This window comes from Erpetoichthys calabaricus, chromosome 18 (assembly GCF_900747795.2).
Source record: "Erpetoichthys calabaricus chromosome 18, fErpCal1.3, whole genome shotgun sequence".
NCBI classification, from domain to species: domain Eukaryota; kingdom Metazoa; phylum Chordata; class Cladistia; order Polypteriformes; family Polypteridae; genus Erpetoichthys; species Erpetoichthys calabaricus.
This window is the reverse complement of record NC_041411.2, coordinates 29,641,061-29,659,702: the sequence shown is the minus strand read 5'-3', so window position 1 is coordinate 29,659,702 and position 18,642 is coordinate 29,641,061. Positions and strand designations below refer to the sequence as shown.

General features: G+C 38.6%; 1 protein-coding gene across 1 annotated transcript in view; it reads right to left on the bottom strand.

Annotated features, from left to right (window-relative positions):
* LOC114668668 (ERC protein 2) overlaps positions 1 to 18,642 on the bottom strand; it is a 724,143-nt gene that overhangs the window by 416,536 nt on the left and 288,965 nt on the right. Inside the window, 1 exon segment of the mRNA XM_028824542.2 lies at positions 7,430 to 7,623. Coding sequence (XP_028680375.1) covers positions 7,430 to 7,623 — 194 coding nt within the window.

The window sequence follows — 18,642 nt, the reverse complement described above, 5'->3', positions numbered from 1 at the left end:
AGTATAATTATCTCCTGTACCGTCATCAGTCCACACCTTGAACCTGTCCCAGTCATTCAATACGTAAGACACAATGTTCCTCTGGATATCAAGAGTGAGCCTGATATGGCCGTGCAATATGTAACACAGAGAATGGAAAAGGCAGTCGCCATCTCCGGGCATGGAAACCACTCAGTAAGTGACAGTTCTTTGATCGATGGTGATCACCTCGATAGACGTGTTAATGGGGGTATGGTTGGAACAATAAAGGAAATGGGTACCTGAACAATGTAAACTAAGTCTAAAATACCTACACAATAACTATAATCGTAATAAACGAACAAGAAAACAGCGGAGAAGCTGTGGATTAAATAAAAAGGCTGCAGTTATCAGCAGGGAGACGTGAATACCATGGCGAAGCAAGGAAGGGAATGAAGAGGCCGGAGCGACGGACGGCCTTATATAGGCAGGCAGCCAACTACGTGGGAGGCGTGGGGATGGGGGACCCAACGCCGCCTCACACGGCAACCGAGCTGCAGGCTATGGACGTATATATGTACGTAAGTAGGATTCAGTTAGTGTTGGGAACCCGCGTGCCAAATTTCTTGGAGATGGGCCCATAGTAACAAAGACCGTTGGAAAGTTCAATATGGTGGCCGACAGTGGCATCATACCACCGAAATAAATACGTACATCAGTTTCGGTTAGCGCAGGGAAGCCACCTACCAAATTTCGTGAAGATGGGGCCATAAATAAGAAAGTTTAACATGGCGGACGTTGTCGACCGTTACGCATAGAATTTAGAAATGAAACCTGCTTAACTTTTGTAAGTAAGCTGTAAGGAATGAGCCTGCCGAATTTCAGCCTTCTACCTACACAGGAAGTTGGAGAATTAGTGATGAGTGAGTCACTGAGGGCTTTGCCTTTTATTAGTATAGATTATCACATCGCCATGTTTATGGTCTGGGGTGCTGTCTTCCATTGTGGCTGATATCATGGATGCCAGCATTTTGGACTTTTGGATGCTGTGCGCACATGAGGTGTACACTATTTGGCGCATGATGTCATCATGTTCATATGATCAAATATTTAAGAAATAAAAGAAACAAACTGTGACAGGCTTGAGCAAAAGAGAATACATACATCCATCCATTATCCAACCCGCTATATCCTAACTACAGGGTCACGGGGGTCTGCTGGAGCCAATCCCAGCCAACACAGGGCGCAAGGCAGGAAACAAACCCCGGGCAGGGCGCCAGCCCACCGCAGGGCACACACATACACCAAGCACACACTAGGGACAATTTAGAATCACCAATGCACCTAACCTGCATGTCTTTGGACTGTGGGAGGAAACCAGAGCACCCGGAGGAAACCCACGCAGACATGGGGAGAACATGCAAACTCCACGTAGGGAGGACCTGGGAAGTAAACCCGTTTCTTCTAACTGCGAGGCAGCAGCGCTACCACTGTGCCACCGTGCCGCTAAGAGAATACATACATACACAAAATAAAATATTTAGAAAAAAATTCTGTTTTTGGCCTGGTTAGTTTTCAATTCCAGTTATATGGAGCCACAAGAACTTTGATGAATGATCTAAGAGGCTCTGTTCTGACCTTCACCATCCTTCTGAAATGCCCATAAAGAAAAAATTCTTATCAGTCTTTCACATGTTAATTCAAACTGTCAGAAAGAGCTTCCCATTAGTCCTCTTTAAAAACAACAGTAGAAATTCTCTGCTGTGTGGCCCACATACAGGGCTAACATCCTGGCAATGTGCTTCCTTCTGCCAATGCATAAAAGTTTACTGTCTTTGACTACTGGCAACTCATCACAGGATATTAAAAAAGTATACATTTTGCAGTGATTTAATGCACACGATTCTTTTAATTAAAGCAAAATTAATACTGTGCTTGTAGTATTAAAACCTATTAAAAAATATTTTACTTTATATGGGAAAGCTATTGTTAGTTGAGGTCATCAGTTTTCCAATAAGTCCACTGTAAGAATGGATGGCAAATTTATTAGCCTCAAATCATAATAGAAAGACAAAACCTTAAAATGAGTCATTCAGCACATGAAAAGACGAGTGTGGTCAATATGGCTAAAACAACAGTTGAATTTAAAGTATTTAATTATCATTTGGGCAGCCAACAAATTGTTAAGGCTTTAAGGGAAAACATAAGAAAATGATTAGTCACTTTAAACTAAATAAATAAATAGACAAGGGTTAAAATGAAATGGACACATCTAGTGAAGCTTCAAGTCAAAACTTTGAGTTTCTATAGTTACCATTTTATCACATTGAAGTAAACCTTTATAGTTTTCAGAAATAATATTTTAGATTTTCATTTCCTAATTAAAATTTTATATGTTTTCACTCTTGCAACTGATATTGAATAATGAAAAATAGAATAAAATAATACTTTCTTAAAAGCAAGCGGCAAAACAAATGCAAGTGTGAATGAAGGTGGTTTCCCTCTATTAGATAATCTGACTTCCGCATGTTTGTCATATAGCGGGTCTGCAGCTCAGAAAAAGGTGTCTGTTTTTCATAAATAAATTATTTATTGGCCGGCTTATTCTCCATGGGTGTATGTGCTCACGCAGCTGCTGGGAGCTGGTGGAGTAATTAAGGCGAGACACACCTGCATGTGAGAGTACGGTCTGTCTCAGTTGCTTCATCGGTTTCCTGTGTTGCATGATTGAGATGCTGCAGCCTATAAGAATAAGTCGGCACCAGAAAGGAAAAACAAATAAAAAATCGAGAAAGAATGGAGGTTAACAAAAGAACGCCATGGATTGGGTGGCAGATATACGGGTCAGGACTGAAGAGTGTCTACACCTATTGGTTGACGTTTCTCTGAGCCTGGGAGGTCCAAAGTTAATAAGCCAGACAGGCATCAGTTTTTAAAGAGAAGCATTGGGGACACAGAATTTTTAAAGGAGACTCCTGCATTGTTTTTAACCTAATTTTTAATGGATTATTTCTTTGGTGGATTTTTAACCTCTACTATCATGGATTTTTATGGAATATTTATTGAAGAGTTGTACTGCACTTTTGAGCACTGTTTGGATTTTGTTTTAAAAGCACTGAGCACCTTCTTTTGCACCTATCTCTTGCTATAGGTGTGTTTTGTCCTCATTTGCCAAGCTCATCCCTTTCATGACTGTTGACAGTTTTTGGTTCAAGAGGCTCCCGAATGCAACAGAGGGAGTATGGAGCCAACTGGCGCAGTCACAAGTTTATGCAATACATTGCTAGTGTAATTTTTAAATTGTGGGCTGCATCTGTATGTGTATACACTTTGTTTCCTAGATAGAAAGTAAGTACAGCAAGTGTGTCTACAAGCAAAACTGCTGATTAATTGTACAGACTGCTTCTCTGTTAGTCATTAGCACTAAAACATAAGTAATAATACTATCACCTATTCGGTTTCTCTTCTCGGTGCTGAAATGTGGTACTTGGCGCCACTGCCCACCTGCAAAGTTGTTTTGCCCGCCTAAGGTAAAGTCATCTCTGATGGAGGATTGCAGGAATCCTCGGGTATTGGGGTTCTTTCATTGGATTGGCTGGCCCAGCACTGACTCAGCTGTGGAATGGCCAATAGGGAGAGGAGGCTTGATGGCCGAGGTCTCCAGGACACTGAACAAATCCAAATTGTATTATGCAATATCATCTACTGCTGAATTCTGCTCTGTACTTTTAATATTTTTTATTTTACTATTATACTGTATTGAGGATTACTTGTGTTCTGTTCTATGTATTGTATTGGCCCCCTTTTTTTGACACCCACTGCATGCCCAGCGTACTTGGAAAGGGGTTTCTCTTTGAACTGCCTTTCATAAGGTTTCTTCCATTTTTTCCCCTACAAGGGTTTTTTTTGGGAGTTTATCCTTATCTTTTTAGAGAGTCAACGCTGGGGGGCTGTCAAAACGCAGAGCCTATTGAAGCCCATTGTGGCACTTCTTGTGTGATTTTGGGCTATAAAGAAATAAATTGTATTGAATTGTATTGTAAAACACAGTACTGGTTTTCCTTTCCAGGACAAATGTATGCAAATCCTTTAATCTGCACTTAACTATGTCTATGAACGAGTGGAATAAAGAAAACAATAACTGGCGGTTATGAAATTCTACTTAAATATTAGAATACTAGAATATTAATCATCAAAGTTAGTAGGTAATAGTCCATTCATCCATTTTCCAACCCGCTAAATCCGAACATAGGGTCATGGGGTAGTAGATAGGTAATAGTGTTATTTAAAAATATGTCCAGTATGAAGGGAAACACCGGGAATCAGAATAATGTAATACAACTTGCTACACATTCCAATGCAGTAAAAATATTTGGCAAAATATAAAAGACAATTTTTCACATGAGCTGTCTGCATCTACTGGCCCTTTTGACAATGTATCAATAGCATTTTTATCTTTAATGAAGTTTTGCAAAAAAGCCTTACTGAATTAAACACATATATTTACAATAGCCAATGAATTATCAAACAGCAAGAAGAAAGAGCACCACGAAATGTGCTCATAATGTTTAATACATCATCCAGCCAACACCTCTGCTGTCTAATACACACTTTAAAACAGGGGAGGGATGCTTAGTTCCTGGAAGCTGGCCATGACTGCAGAATTTTTCTGCACCAAGTTTATAAATAATAAGCCAAAGATGGGAGTAGATTGATACCTGGTGGCATGGATCGTGGACTATCTTAAAGACAGACCTCAGTACGTGTGTCTTGGGAACTGCACGTCTGACATTGTGGTCAGCAACACAGGAGCGCCGCAGGGGACTGTACTTTCTCCGGTCCTGTTCAGCCTATATACATCGGACTTCCAATACAACTCTGAGTCCTGCCACGTGCAAAAGTTCGCTGACGACACTGCTATTGTGGGCTGCATCAGGAGTGGGCAGGAAGAGGAGTATAGGGACCTAATCAAGGACTTAGTTAAATGGTGCGACTCAAACCACCTACACCTGAACACCAGCAAAACCAAGGAGATGGTGGTGGATCAGGGGTACTCAATCACGGTCCTGGAGGTCCGCAGTGGCTGCAGGTTTTTGCTCCAACCCAATTGCTTAATAAGAAGCACTTACTGCTCAAGTAACACTTCTGCTTCACTTTAGTTGTCTTGCTCGTTAAGATTTTGAACCCTTATTGCTTATTTTAGTCTTAAACAGCTGTAGTCTTGGTTTCTAATTGGTCCTTATTAGCAGTAGCATGCAAATGACAAAGAGGTCAGCATTTCTCCATTTAGCTTGTTACCATTTACACCTCTGTATTTATCGTGCACTAATTGGTTTAATTAAATATTTGGAAGGAAAGTGAAGAGAAAAAAGTGAAGGACTAAGAATCACTCATCCATTTTAGCGTTCAGATCATTCGGATGATATCCTTAGAAAGAGGAAGAAAATCCAGGATATGAGAATGACCTGACATAGCAGAGTAAAAGCACTAACGAGCCATGAAATTAAATTATTGGGAAGAATTGCTTTCTAATTAAGCAACCAGGTTAGAACAAAAACCTGCAGCCACTGCGGACCTCCAGGACCGTGATTGAGTACCCCTGTGGTGGATTTTAGGAGGCCCAGACCCCTCATGGACCCCGTGATCATCAGAGGTGACTGTGTGCAGATGGTACAGACCTATAAATACCTGGGAGTGCAGCTGGATGATAAATTAGACTGGACTACCAATACTGATGCTCTGTGTAAGAAAGGACAGAGCCGGTTATACTTCCTTAGAAGACTGGCGTCCTTCAACATCTGCAATAAGATACTGCAGATGTTCTATCAGACGGTTGTGGCGAGCGCCCTCTTCTACGCGGTGGTGTGCTGGGGGGGCAGCATTAAGAAGAAGGACGCCTCACACCTGGACAAACTGGTGAGGAAGGCAGGCTCTATTGTTGGCATGGAGCTGGACAGCTTGACATCTGTGGCAGAGCGACGGGTGCTTAGCAAGCTCCAATCAATTATGGAAAATCCACTGCATCTACTAAACAGTGTCATCTCCGGACAGAAGAGCAGCTTCAGCGAGAGACTGCTGTCACTGTCCTGCTCCACTGACAGACTGAGGAGATCGTTCCTCCCCCAAACTATGCGACTCTTCAATTCCACCCTGGGGGGGGGGGGGGTAAACGTTAACATTATACAAAGTTATTGTCTGTTTTTACCTGCATTTTTATCAATCTTTAATTTTATATTGTTTTTTGTATCAGTATGCTGCTGCTGGAGTATGTGAATTTCCCCTTGGGATTAATAAAGTATCTATCTATCTTTTTCTTGCTGTTAATGAAAAAAAAAATTTGCTTAATTACATAGCTTGTTACTTTTGTTATTCTGCCAAATCAAATATTCAATGTTTATCAGTCTTACATCTCCCTAATAGATTATAAAAGCCCATTAATTTTTTAACACTCCCAGGTGTAAACCGTTCCATGATAGCCAGTTAGCTGTTCCCTAGTTATTTGCACGTCGTTGGTCATTAATTCATAAGCTTTACCTTCGAGTCTCCTGTGGCTACAGGTTTTTGTTCCAACCTACATTGTTTATAACTAAACTCCTTCCTTAATTATTAAAATATTACTTTTCAGTTACCACCTTAGCTACATTTCACATATAGAGTACAGTGAGCTGAAAGAGGGCGTTTTTTTAGATCATGCTTTTATAAGACATTCCTGTCATTTTTAAATTTTCTGTTTATTTAAGCCTTTTATGACAAAAAAAAAAAAAAATCAGACGAGGTGGGACACTGAAGTAGATGCCCTCTCTTAACACTGAACGTCATATGCACCTGCTTTGAGCTGCTTGTCAATATTTGGTTAAAACTGAGGGAGCAAGCTGCACTAAAAAGGTGAACTAAAATGGAAAAAAACTACAAAAGAGACTAAAGTATTTAAGACTATGACTGAAACCTTTCCAAATGTCTTATAAATGAACATCTATTACTTCCTTGTATTTCTAAATAGAGAATAAGGCCGAATGCTTATTAAAAATGTTGTCAGTTAAAAGTAAGAATGATTAACTAACTGTGAGGCTGATTGGAATGAGGAATACAGCCAGAGGGCTGAATTTAGGAACCATTGTCATTGCTAAATGGCAGATGGTTAAAATAAAAGCAATTAAATTGTAGCTGTTTGACAAGAAAAGACAGAATAAACGGGTGTGAATGTAAACAAGCCAGTGATCTAAATTAAGCCAAGTAAGGTTAGTTTTGTTAGTAAGAAAAAATAAAATTAACTGACTACCATTAAATAAATTTTTTGGATTGAAAACCTTGAAGCCATTGGATAGGTGACTTTGAAACTCTTATTTAAAAGAACGACTGCAAGGTGTATTTCAGCAGTTGTGATATATTTTATTTTTTCAGTCTTTTTTTTATATTCTTTCTACTGAACTTCAGAAAATCACCAGAGGAACTGTGACTCAAACCATCTTACCTCTCCAACTCTGCTATCCGCTTGTCTTTATCATTCTTTTCTGTCTCCACTTCTCTTAATATCTCAAGCAGTCGGTCCACTTCAGCCTGGGACTTTCCTGACTCGTCCTTATAATAAGCAACTTCTTTCTCCAGGTGCTTTACTTTCTCTGAGAGCTCGGGGTTCATTCTTGCCACCTCCTCTGCTTCGTGGGACTTCATGGTTTGATGAAGGAATAAAGAAGGGTGAACAGAAAATTCAACAATTATAGCACCATCAATAGCCAAAAAGCAAAACGTAAAAAATAAACTGAATAAGTAAACAATTTGCAAAGTAAGGGCATAGTTGTTAGTTCATATACACTTAATGGGGAGGAACATAAAGGCACCCTTTTTTCTGGGTGGTCATACTTTTTCATTGTTGAAAACCCTTCTCTTTGGTCACCAGAAGTAGCTACCCTACACCTTTAAAGGCCTTTGTAATTCTGGAAATAAAGTCAAGAAGGGTTATTTCTAGGATGCCCTTGTATGTCTTTCTGACTCTGCATGAAACACTTTTTCTTACTGTAAACATACCACTGGAGAATGTTTTTTTTTTTTGGCAATCTAATAAATATTTCCTTTTCCCCCCACTAAGATGTGAATGTGGCCATGGCTCATAAAAGGTTAAAAGCACTTCTAAGTACCAATTTTATCCAGTGGTTGCTTTGTCCACAGATGGAAATTTACTACCTTTAAAAAAATGTGAAAATGAATCTCTTTTCCAGGAAAAGAACAGCAGAGGTTCTGTTAATTTGGGCACTTAATTAGAACTAAAAATACTGTAAACTGTGTGAGGACGAAAAAAAAAAAACAAATGAAGTACGGTTCCCAATCATAAAATGTTAAGCTCCTAAAGATAATGGAATTTCGAACTAACAATTATACCTTAAAATTACTTGAAGCTGTGGTAAGCAAAAAAACCAGCTGTACAGAACAACTGGTTTAACACAACTGCACACAAAATTTGTAACACAAGTTAATGAGTGAAGATCAGAAAGTAGGGGCATGCAGTGATATGAGCCACAGTGCTCAACAAATGTCACACAACAAGAGCAACACTGCAGAAACGGAGTTAGCCATTTACTTGGCTCCAAGTGGCACACACACACACACACACACACGCACACACACACAGGAGAATAAAAAAAAAAAAAAAAGACAAAGACAAAGGCACCCAAAGGTTTGGCCTACCGCTTGCTTCCCATCATTCCTAATTGGCATCTTGAATTAGCAAGCAAAGGGGGAAAAAATTAGGGCAGCATGGCCATGAGAAATAATGCAAACTTTCAAATGAGACATGCAAGGCAACAATTGATGGAGAACAATGTAACACTCCTGCTCTGGTTATGTTCAACAGTCTTTGCAATGTTTGGTTGCTTTCATTATACTCTTTTGACAAAACAGTATTCCTGTCTTGAGAATAAAACATTTAGCAGGATCAAATTGAAAACGAATTGCTAGGACTCTTATTTTTCATATGTAACATATTTTGAAGCATGAGGATGAGAGACAGAGCAATTTAACTGCTTGAGCAATGTAGGCCTATTTGTAATGAGTATCCAAAACACACAGAGTCAGTTGATACTGTTCTAGGAAACGCTCCCCTTCTTTGCCAGAATATGACATGCATTCCTTTTTACTGTAAACTTTAATAACAAATACAATGTACAGTTATGCACAAAACCTTAAATTATTTTTTAAAGTTATTTACACAATTCAAAACAAAGCTGATAAAGTTAAAAAAAAAAAGACACATCATTGCATAATTTACAATTACAAAAATTAAAATTGTGCCATTGTGCCAAACACAAGTAATGGGCAAGCCTACCAGGTGTAAATGCTGTGGTTATTTAACTCTCTGGTAAAAATCATGCAAGTACAAGCCAAACATTAGGCAAGATTGGTTATCCCCAGATATGCTCCAAATTACAGTACATGTGTCAGGCTCACGCCTGCTTAAACAGGATTAAAAACACACACATATTAGTAAAGAATTAGAAATAAGGTCAGTCATTAAATAACTACATTTGAAAATTAATGGGGCTCATTTATCTAAGGGTCACTTCCCATTGGAGGTGGCAAAAGAAATCCTCACTGCAGTATATACACAAACCACTTCAAAACGGTCCTTTCAAATTGGAGAATCGGAATCAAGTACACAAACCCAGCTCTCTTTAAAATGAGCCAACAGAGGCACAGCCACACTCCTGGTCCCAATACCTGACACACATGAACAGAAGCCTTCTCCAAGTCTACAACAGGATTCAAGAACTCCCACAGCTAATCAAGTACAAGTTTTCACGCAAGGAAAAAGATGGTACACTGTTCTGCTGCCCATTAAAAATGGAGACAAGCACTTAAATTTGCTAACAGCCTTCCAAGTGGCATTTTATCCAAAACAACCATGTCGTAACTAGTGCTTCTAACACACACTAGGCAAAGGCTTGTTACATTCTGCATTGTTTTTGTTGTTTTCCATGATGAAGCATTTTTTAATGGAACTGTTTTTCTAAACTGTCTTTATTTGTCTCTCGTTGTTGCCAGGAGTGTATGACAAAAGCTGGGCTTTGTCTGATGTAATGGCAACCCTGGAAATGTCTGGTGGACATCAACATTGTGGGAAGCCATTAAATTAGAGACACAATCCTTCTGAGCAATGATAACAGAGGGTAATTCCAATTTGACAAAAAGCTACAGAAGGCCTCGACACTCATACCTGTGGCAGAGGGCAATTTGAAATTGTATCTGTTTGGGGTGCTCAATGAGGCCATGGAGAATGATCTATAGGTGGCCAAGGTGGATCTGATAAGCCATTCCATAACTCAGAAATATGTGGCACTGGACACCACTTCTTCTCCATGTACACTAAGCCAAGGAAAATCTGTTTTATTAATATTGTTAATTATTATAAACCTGTATTCCTAGAGGAACCTACAAAAACATGAAAACTGAAAAATACGACCTGCTTCACAAATGTGTCATTTGCGTTATGAAATAGTTTGATCTTAGTTTGTGGCTTTTTTCAGGCAAAATCAGTTTGCTCACTTTCCACTTATTTTGATGAGGAATGCTGTGGAGGCACACTGAGCTACCTAAGAGCAGACCATTCAATTCTCAGCAGATGCGTGTAATCCCTTAAGTAGGTCCCAGGTCTGCATCCTCATGCCTAGTACACTTCCTGAGGGGAAATGGGAAAACGTCATCTTAATAACATGGCAAAGTTAAATTGGCTTTCTCCTTTTGATCCAGATAAGCAGTGTTTCTTGCCTGAAGTTCTCCAGTATTGATGACTTTGAACCTTGTGCTCACAATCTCATTCTTTTAGCCACCTCCCAGTTCTCATGACAATAGGGGAGGAAGGGTATTTAGACTAACTGGTACGATGGAAGAGTTGTCCAAAGGCTTAACTAATTCTTTAGAATGATGGTTCACTACAACATCTGCAGAACTGCTGCCACTGCACAGTCCACTGTTCCCTGTCTCCTGAGCAAGATCCCAAAATGTAAGCTCCTTCACTTGGAGCAGCAGTTCACTCATGAACTGAATGGCCCAAGCCGGCCTCTTTTTTAGGACAGGACCATGATTTCAGAGTTGGTGGTGGCAACTTGCATTCAAACAGAATTACGCTCAACTACAAAAGATCCCTATGTGTAAAAGAGATCACAGTCTGATGAGGGCAAGAAGACATTATCTTCTGGAAGCTAAAGATATGCAGCTCTTACTTTCCAAAGCTGGATACTCTCTACATGTTGGCTACACTTTGATAACCTGTCCATGAAAAGTAATAACAGGACAGAAAAAAGGCACATCAAACTCACCTTAACACTAACTATGCATTCACAGCTATCACAACACAAATACAGAGACTGGATGCCATTCTGTATTGGCCCTGAAACTCCCTAATATTTTTTAAAGCACACTCCAAAAAAACCCAAGTCAACAAAGCATATTAAAGCCAGACTAGCAAATTCATATGGCCCCTCAAGTATTTGTGCAAGAACAAAAGGGACATGTTCAATTATTGGATCAAATCTCCACTCATATATCCCAGCATAGGTCTTTCCAGGAAGGCCGAGATGTATAAATCCCTTGGTGAATATCCACTTGTCTTTCCGTTTTAAAAACTCTCACTCCCAAATCACTGTTTCCACATTCAATTCATCACTGAACAAGTGATTTAGCAAAAACACCCAAACAATATTCAGTGTTTTGATTATTGCTGAACAGATTTTATTCACCCCTTAGCCTTGCCACTATGGATCACCACAGTAAATCTGTTTACACAGGTAGTCCTACCACCAACAATGCTTCTGTCACAGTCCTCCAAAGAAGATGTATCCACAGGGTTGAGAAGTTCCTCAAAGTGCTCCTTCCACTTCTAGACAATATCCCCAAGTGAAGCCAATGCTTTCAAACTCCCTACTAGAAACACAGTCTAGTCCATCAAATGGTTTGCTAGAACTCTCTGAGATCCTCCAAAAGTCACTGTCCTTGGCCTTACCAAATTCCACCTATACACAGGCTTTAACTTAGTCCACTGCTATATCTGTAGCATTTTTGCCCTACTAGTACTTCTCAGTTTAGTCTGGATATCTTCCTCTTAATATACTATGAAAGGCCAAATTCTTCAAATGACAGCTCCTCCTACCAGTAATGTCTATTAAAAGGGTTTTAGGGTTCCCTTAATGACAGGCACTGTCAACTTAGGCCATAACTCTTTCCAGATTTGTCTGCTAAAGTGGGCTTTAACCCTTAGCTAATCACACCATTTCTCATCTCATAAGTACTTGTGTGGTGTACTTTATGCTCCAGTGTTAAAATGGCTATTTATATGCACGCTATAAGGTTGAAATATAAAATATTTCAATAATTTTAAATTGTACATGTTTTAAATGTAATTTAATACCATATTACTGAATAGTATGACATAGTCTAGGACTATCTGAAAATAAACCTGATCCACTTCTCCAGTGCTCAACCATCACCAGTCACAATTTCATCCACTGCAGGATTTGCACATGGATTACATTTCATTTCAGTTGTTGAATGTTCTTTGCAGACAAGAAGAACATCTCATCATAGTCATACATACGTAAGTACCCGCGCAGTGTACCAAATGCACCATACGGAGCTTGCGACTATGCATCCACCCATAAAACCCACAAGGGGCACACTGGAGGGAAACCACTGCAACACGGTACTTGTAGTGAATCAAGCTGAGGATAGATGGCGGATGCTGCCAGTAGGTTCAAGTAAAAGGAAGTTGGACAAAAATAACAAACCAGCAAATACAAAATAAACCAGTGTGAGTAGTTAAGGGTTAATGGGGTCCATTCAGAGATGCAGTGGAAGTGGCAACAAGAGTTGACAACTGAATTCATGCCAATAAAGACATCCGCTAGTCTTTCTGAACATACCCTCACTATATGTTTTGGTTCTAGAGATTTGTCCAGCAGACACCTTAATCCACCGGAGCAAGATCAACACAGCCTGGTGAGCAACTGACAATTCAGCACCTCTCTTTACACGAGTGTCCAGAACAAACAGAAACAGATTACAGGACCCAACTAAGAAGTCACTCACTAACTTTGGTCCTAAGGTACTCTGGTACACTTATTAGCATCCTTATGTTCAAATGTGGTGTCCATTAGACAATCCATGACTTGCATGTGTCATTGCAAGTTTAGGATCAAGAAGTGGGTCTTATTTGTGTGCTTTATTTATTTTCATTCCATTTGTAAAGTGGGGTAGACATGCCTATACTTCAACATGGGCAAAAAAACAGGGCAACTTATTTATTAACTTTTATTTTGAACTTTAATTTTACACTGGTGTAGTGTATACTTAATATTGCCTTGATTTAGTTATGGGTAGGCTCTTTGTTTCAACTATCTATTACCTAAATCTATTTAATTTATTTATTTTTTAAAAACGAACTTTCTGGGGATTATCACCTGGGCAATAGATTGGCATACTGCCTGATTCAGGGCAAATCTCTGTGTTTGTTGATTGACCCTATGTAAGCAAGCCATCCAATTTGCAGGGAAAACTTTGGGGTTGGTGGCAGGACTGGCACTCCAACCGCTGTAAAATAACCTCACTCTATTCCGTTCCAATCGAACCAGCGTGGTGCTGAGGTGTACCCCATTGCACGGCTGCGCTCGGGTCCTAATTTGGGATCCTGAGGTGGTTCGTCATGTGGTGGGTGCGGCAACATCCTGGATCAGCGCAAGCTCCCAAACCTCTCCTCTATTACTGAGTGACCACTTCAATACTAGTATCGTGGGTTCATTTCTTTGCAACATGTGGACTTTTTATATAACATAAAGATTGGCTTTGCATTAACAAATTATTTGAAATTTTGTTTATCAAGAACTGTGTTTTGTAAAATTGTGTTAAGAAATGCAAAACAAACTCTACCTTTATCACATAGGAAATGTTTGATCAAGAGCATAGTTTGAAAAAAATACACAAACGAAACTATGTAAAAATTCATACAATAATGCATAAATACATTTATAAGTGAGGCCCAGTAGCTGAGAGTTTTGTTTATAAGCTTTCAGCTCAGATTCTATTTAAACAACTCTAGAATGTAAAATATAAAATCAAATATAAATATAAAGCCAAAATTATATATTACATATACATATATAAAACCAAAATTAACTATCCTTTAAAAGGTAGTTAACGTAGACTTTAAATCTTAAGATTGTTGTGGCAATTTGCTACTTTCTGTATGTGTTCACATGCACAGAAAATGTGTAATCGGTCCTTATTCAAATTTCAGATTCACAATCAAGGAAGATGACCACTTTTGGACAAAGTTTTGTATTGCATTTGCATACTTTGTTTATTTTTAAGAAATATTACGCCTAATTTACAGTTTTTTCCTATGATTTTTTGCAGGGATTTAGAAAGTTACTAAAACAAGGGCAAATGTGACCTCCCTTTTTTTTTTTTATATCTGATTTCTCAATCGCTATATTACTTCAAGTTCATTGGCCTTACCTTCTTCCTCACCAAATTATTATAGTAGGTTCAGTTGCAGGTCGGGACTGCTTCAGTGAGTCAGGTGCACATCCTCGCTTACTATCATGGCGAAACACAAAATACTCGACTCTCTTTAAACTTCATCAACTTATTTAAAAACTACTAGTCTCCATGTTCTCCAAACCAACATAACAAGCGAATTAAATGTTGAGAGTAACACTTCCACAGCCAACAGCTCGAATGTTTGAAACATCATAGCTTTAGGCATTTCTCTGGCTAAGGCATGAAACAGAGGAGCAGACAAAACGCTGTGACTTTTGTTCTAAAGTTAGGTGAAAATCCTTTGGAGAAAATTGAACTTGTGGTTTCTGTCATTTCCTGAGAAAACATGGCACAAGTAAAAAGAAAAAAGAAATGACTGTAAAGAGACCTCCTCGACACTGTCCATTAGCTTGGACAATGTTTCATATCAGAGAAGCTTTTTGTGGTTTATATAATTGATCCCTTCCAGTTGCATTTAAACGTGAGGATAACCACGCTAATCTATGTGGCATGCTGTTAGCCGAGTACAAATACTAATGCCTACCAAAAAACTTCCTTGCCTTCAAAACAATAAAACAAATCATTGGTTAAAAATCCGACTTTCCAAAACTGAGTTTTACACAGGCATATTATATATACAGTGCTATGAAAAAGAATTTTCCCCCTTCCTGATTTACATTTTTTTCCTCATTCCTAACACTTAATTGTTTCTGATTTCCAAACAAGTTTAGCATAATACAAACGACAACCTGAGTAAGCACTATACACAGTGTTTAAATGATAATTTGATATACTAAAGAAAGAAAGTTCACAAACACCTATCACCCATGTGAAAAAAAATCACCCCCTTTGTCACTTAACCAATAGACCAAATGTAAATGACATCAGGTTAAATTACACTACACACACCTACTTGAGTGCTGCCAGTTGTATTTCATTTAAGTATCACTTAAATAGAACCTTTACAGCAATGAGAAATTGGCTAATAGGTCTCAACAAGCACCACACCATGCCGCTATCAAAAGACATTCGAGATGACCTGAGAAAGAAAGTTCCAGAAATAAACCAGTCTGGAATCAATCTCTAAATCTCTGGGTCTCCACCGAACCACCGTGAGAGCCTTCAGCTCCAAATGGAGAAAATTTGGAAGAATTGCAAACCTTCCCCAACGTTGGTTGGCATAGAAACTTGCTTTAAAAGTTACATAAAAAACTCCTCCAGGAAGTCACAGACGTACGTAGACAAAAACTTAAAGAATTGCAAAGCCTCTCTCAGCTCAGTTAATGTCAACGTTCAAAGACACTGGGCAAAATTGGTATTCATAAGAGTTTTTGTAAGATGGAAACAATCACTAAACAAGGGGGGGCATAAAGGCTAGTATAACATTTGTCAGAAAACATCTTGATTAGCCCAAAATCTTTGGGATTATGTTCTATAGACTGACAAGTCAGAAGTGGAACTTTTTGGAAGGCATGGGTCCTGTTACATCTGGTGTAAAACGAACACAGCTTTCCACAATAAGAACATCATAGACACAGTCAAACACAGTGCTGGCAATGTGAGGTGTGGGAAGGCTTTGCTGCTTCACCTACTTGGGAACTTGCCATAACTGAGGGAAGCATGAATTCAGCTCTCTATCATAAAGTACTATCGGAGAGTTTCCGGTCATCAGTCCATGATCTGAAGCTCCAGCACAATTGGCTTAGGTAGCAGGACAACAATCTGAAACACAACAGCAAGTCAACCTCTGAATGGCCAAAGATTGGCCTAGTCAAAGTCCTGAATTGATGTTCATTGAGATGTTTTAGCACAACCTTAAATGGGCATTTAATTGTAGAAAACCTTCCAATATGGCTGGATTAAAACAATTCTGCAGAAAAGATGTAGGCCAAAATTTCCCCACAGAAATGCCAAAGACTAATTTGCAGTTATCAGAAGCAATTGATTGCTGTTGTTGGTGCTAAAAGTGGCACAATCAAGTATTACGTTTGGGGGCAATTCATTTTTCAAATGGGTGACACTAGTATCGGTGAAGTTTTTTCCTTCAATAAATCAAGTGACCATTTAAAAACTTCATATTATGTTTACTCAGGTTGTCTTTTGTATTATACTAAATTTGTTTGCAGATCAGAAACAATTGCATTTTTTGGTTGTAACTTAACAGCATAGAGACAAGTCTGTTTTTTGGCTCTTATACCTTTATTAGTAGACTATACTCATACACTGTGTATATACAAATAAATAGAATTAAACCAATGAATTTAACTGCACTAAAAATAATGTGGCATGCACATGTGGATCAATAGGCCTTGCAGACTTAAAGGTTATGGAGCAGGATTACTACAAATTTGCCATTACATTATCACTTTAATGTACTATACATTTTAGTCTGCACAGAAGTTAAAAATATTAACCTGAAAAAGAAATCAAAGAAAGGCCTTGAAGTCTACAATACCCTATTTGTAGTGATAAGGACTTAATATTATATGCGTTAAACCAAAGGAGGAAACAAAACTCAAAAACACTGTAGATGCTATGCTGATGAGTACTGAAGCAGGCTGACTGGTGGTGTCCTCATGCTTTCATATGTTACAAAGCATATTTTTAGAAAAGACTTACTGGATTGTACATCTGATTGAACAACTGCTCTGCTTGCTACATTGCAAAGGGGAGGAGAATGAGAGACAGACAAAAAGGGAGGAAAGATTCAGGAAAACAGCATTAGCTTGACAGATTAACTCAGTTTGCACAAAAGAACTGGCTTTCAGAATTTTATTTTGCCATTTCAAAATCTCCCTGGTAAAAACAATAGGGTTGTGAGGTTAAAAACAGGTAATGAAAGCTGTTAAATAAAGAGCAAAAGTCAATTAACAGATTCAGCATTGCATTATACTCATCATAAACATGAGATTACCGAATAAAACCATTTGATACAAATGGGTCATTGAACCGTTTATAATTTAACATCTGCTGTTCATCTGACATTTGCTAAATAATATTGAGGCAAGACAAGACCCAATACACATACACACATACACACATACAAACACACTTTACAGTATAGCAGCTCTTCTGAATTAAGAAAGTAGACTGTAATAGAATGAAAACTCTTCCATCTTGGGATAAACAGCTGGCCACATTATATCTCATGCAAAATCCGTAACAAAAGAGAAGGGAACAGATTTCTTCCACTGTGTTAAGGGAATGCTAGCAAAGAAAAATGCTTCAAGTATGTTTTCAAGATTGAAAAGGTCTGGAGATGAAATATTCAGACAGTACAGGTAAAAATGTAATTGGGGACAGGCACTAGTCAAAAACCAGAAGAGATCAAAGATAAAAAACACCAAACGAGGCACAAAGAAGAATTAAATTCAGTAACTAAGCGAAGTGTCCTAAATTAAATTTTTGGCTTCCTTTGCAATAGTAAAAAGTCAAAATGTAAACTGTACAGGATATATGTTAAACTATTTAGATAAACACTTTTTTTCTTCTAGTTTGGGGACTTGTGAAGCTGAATAGATATGCAGTGCATACTGGGAAAGTTGGAACACGAAGTAGGGCAGCAGCTTTTATTTAATATGTATTTATTATTTTATTTATTTATATATATATTCATTGCATTTGTAGTCTGAGTCTCGACGACCTGAATTGTGTGGGTGGTTACGTACCAGGTAACGCTTGTGGTTGGTATGCTTTATGAAACGATCAGTTTCATGGGAGAGACTCCTACTGGTTAAAATTATGTAAATGCCATGACCAAAAACACGTGGAAAAGTTAGTTAATGTGACATGGGCTTTAGCTGGAAACCTTGAGTTTTTTGATAATGTCTGAAACATTCAATCTGCTGTGAGAAACAGCAAAACATAATGTCATCATGGTCTGCTATCAATGTGTGTTTGCTCCTGTTTGGGTAAGAAAGTGGGGAGTTAATGCTAGAGAAGACCCCTCCTTCCCCCTCTTTCAGCTGGAGTGGAATGATCATCAGCCTTTTATTACTTCTGCTTGGACCGCATAAAGATTTGAAGCACCCAGGTTGTAGGGCTCTGTGCATCTCTATTTACCGTATATACTCTTGGATAAGTTCTCCCGCGGATAAGTCAGGACTTGATTTTACATTATAATTTCTATTATTTAATAATGTTGGTCGTATAAGTCGAATG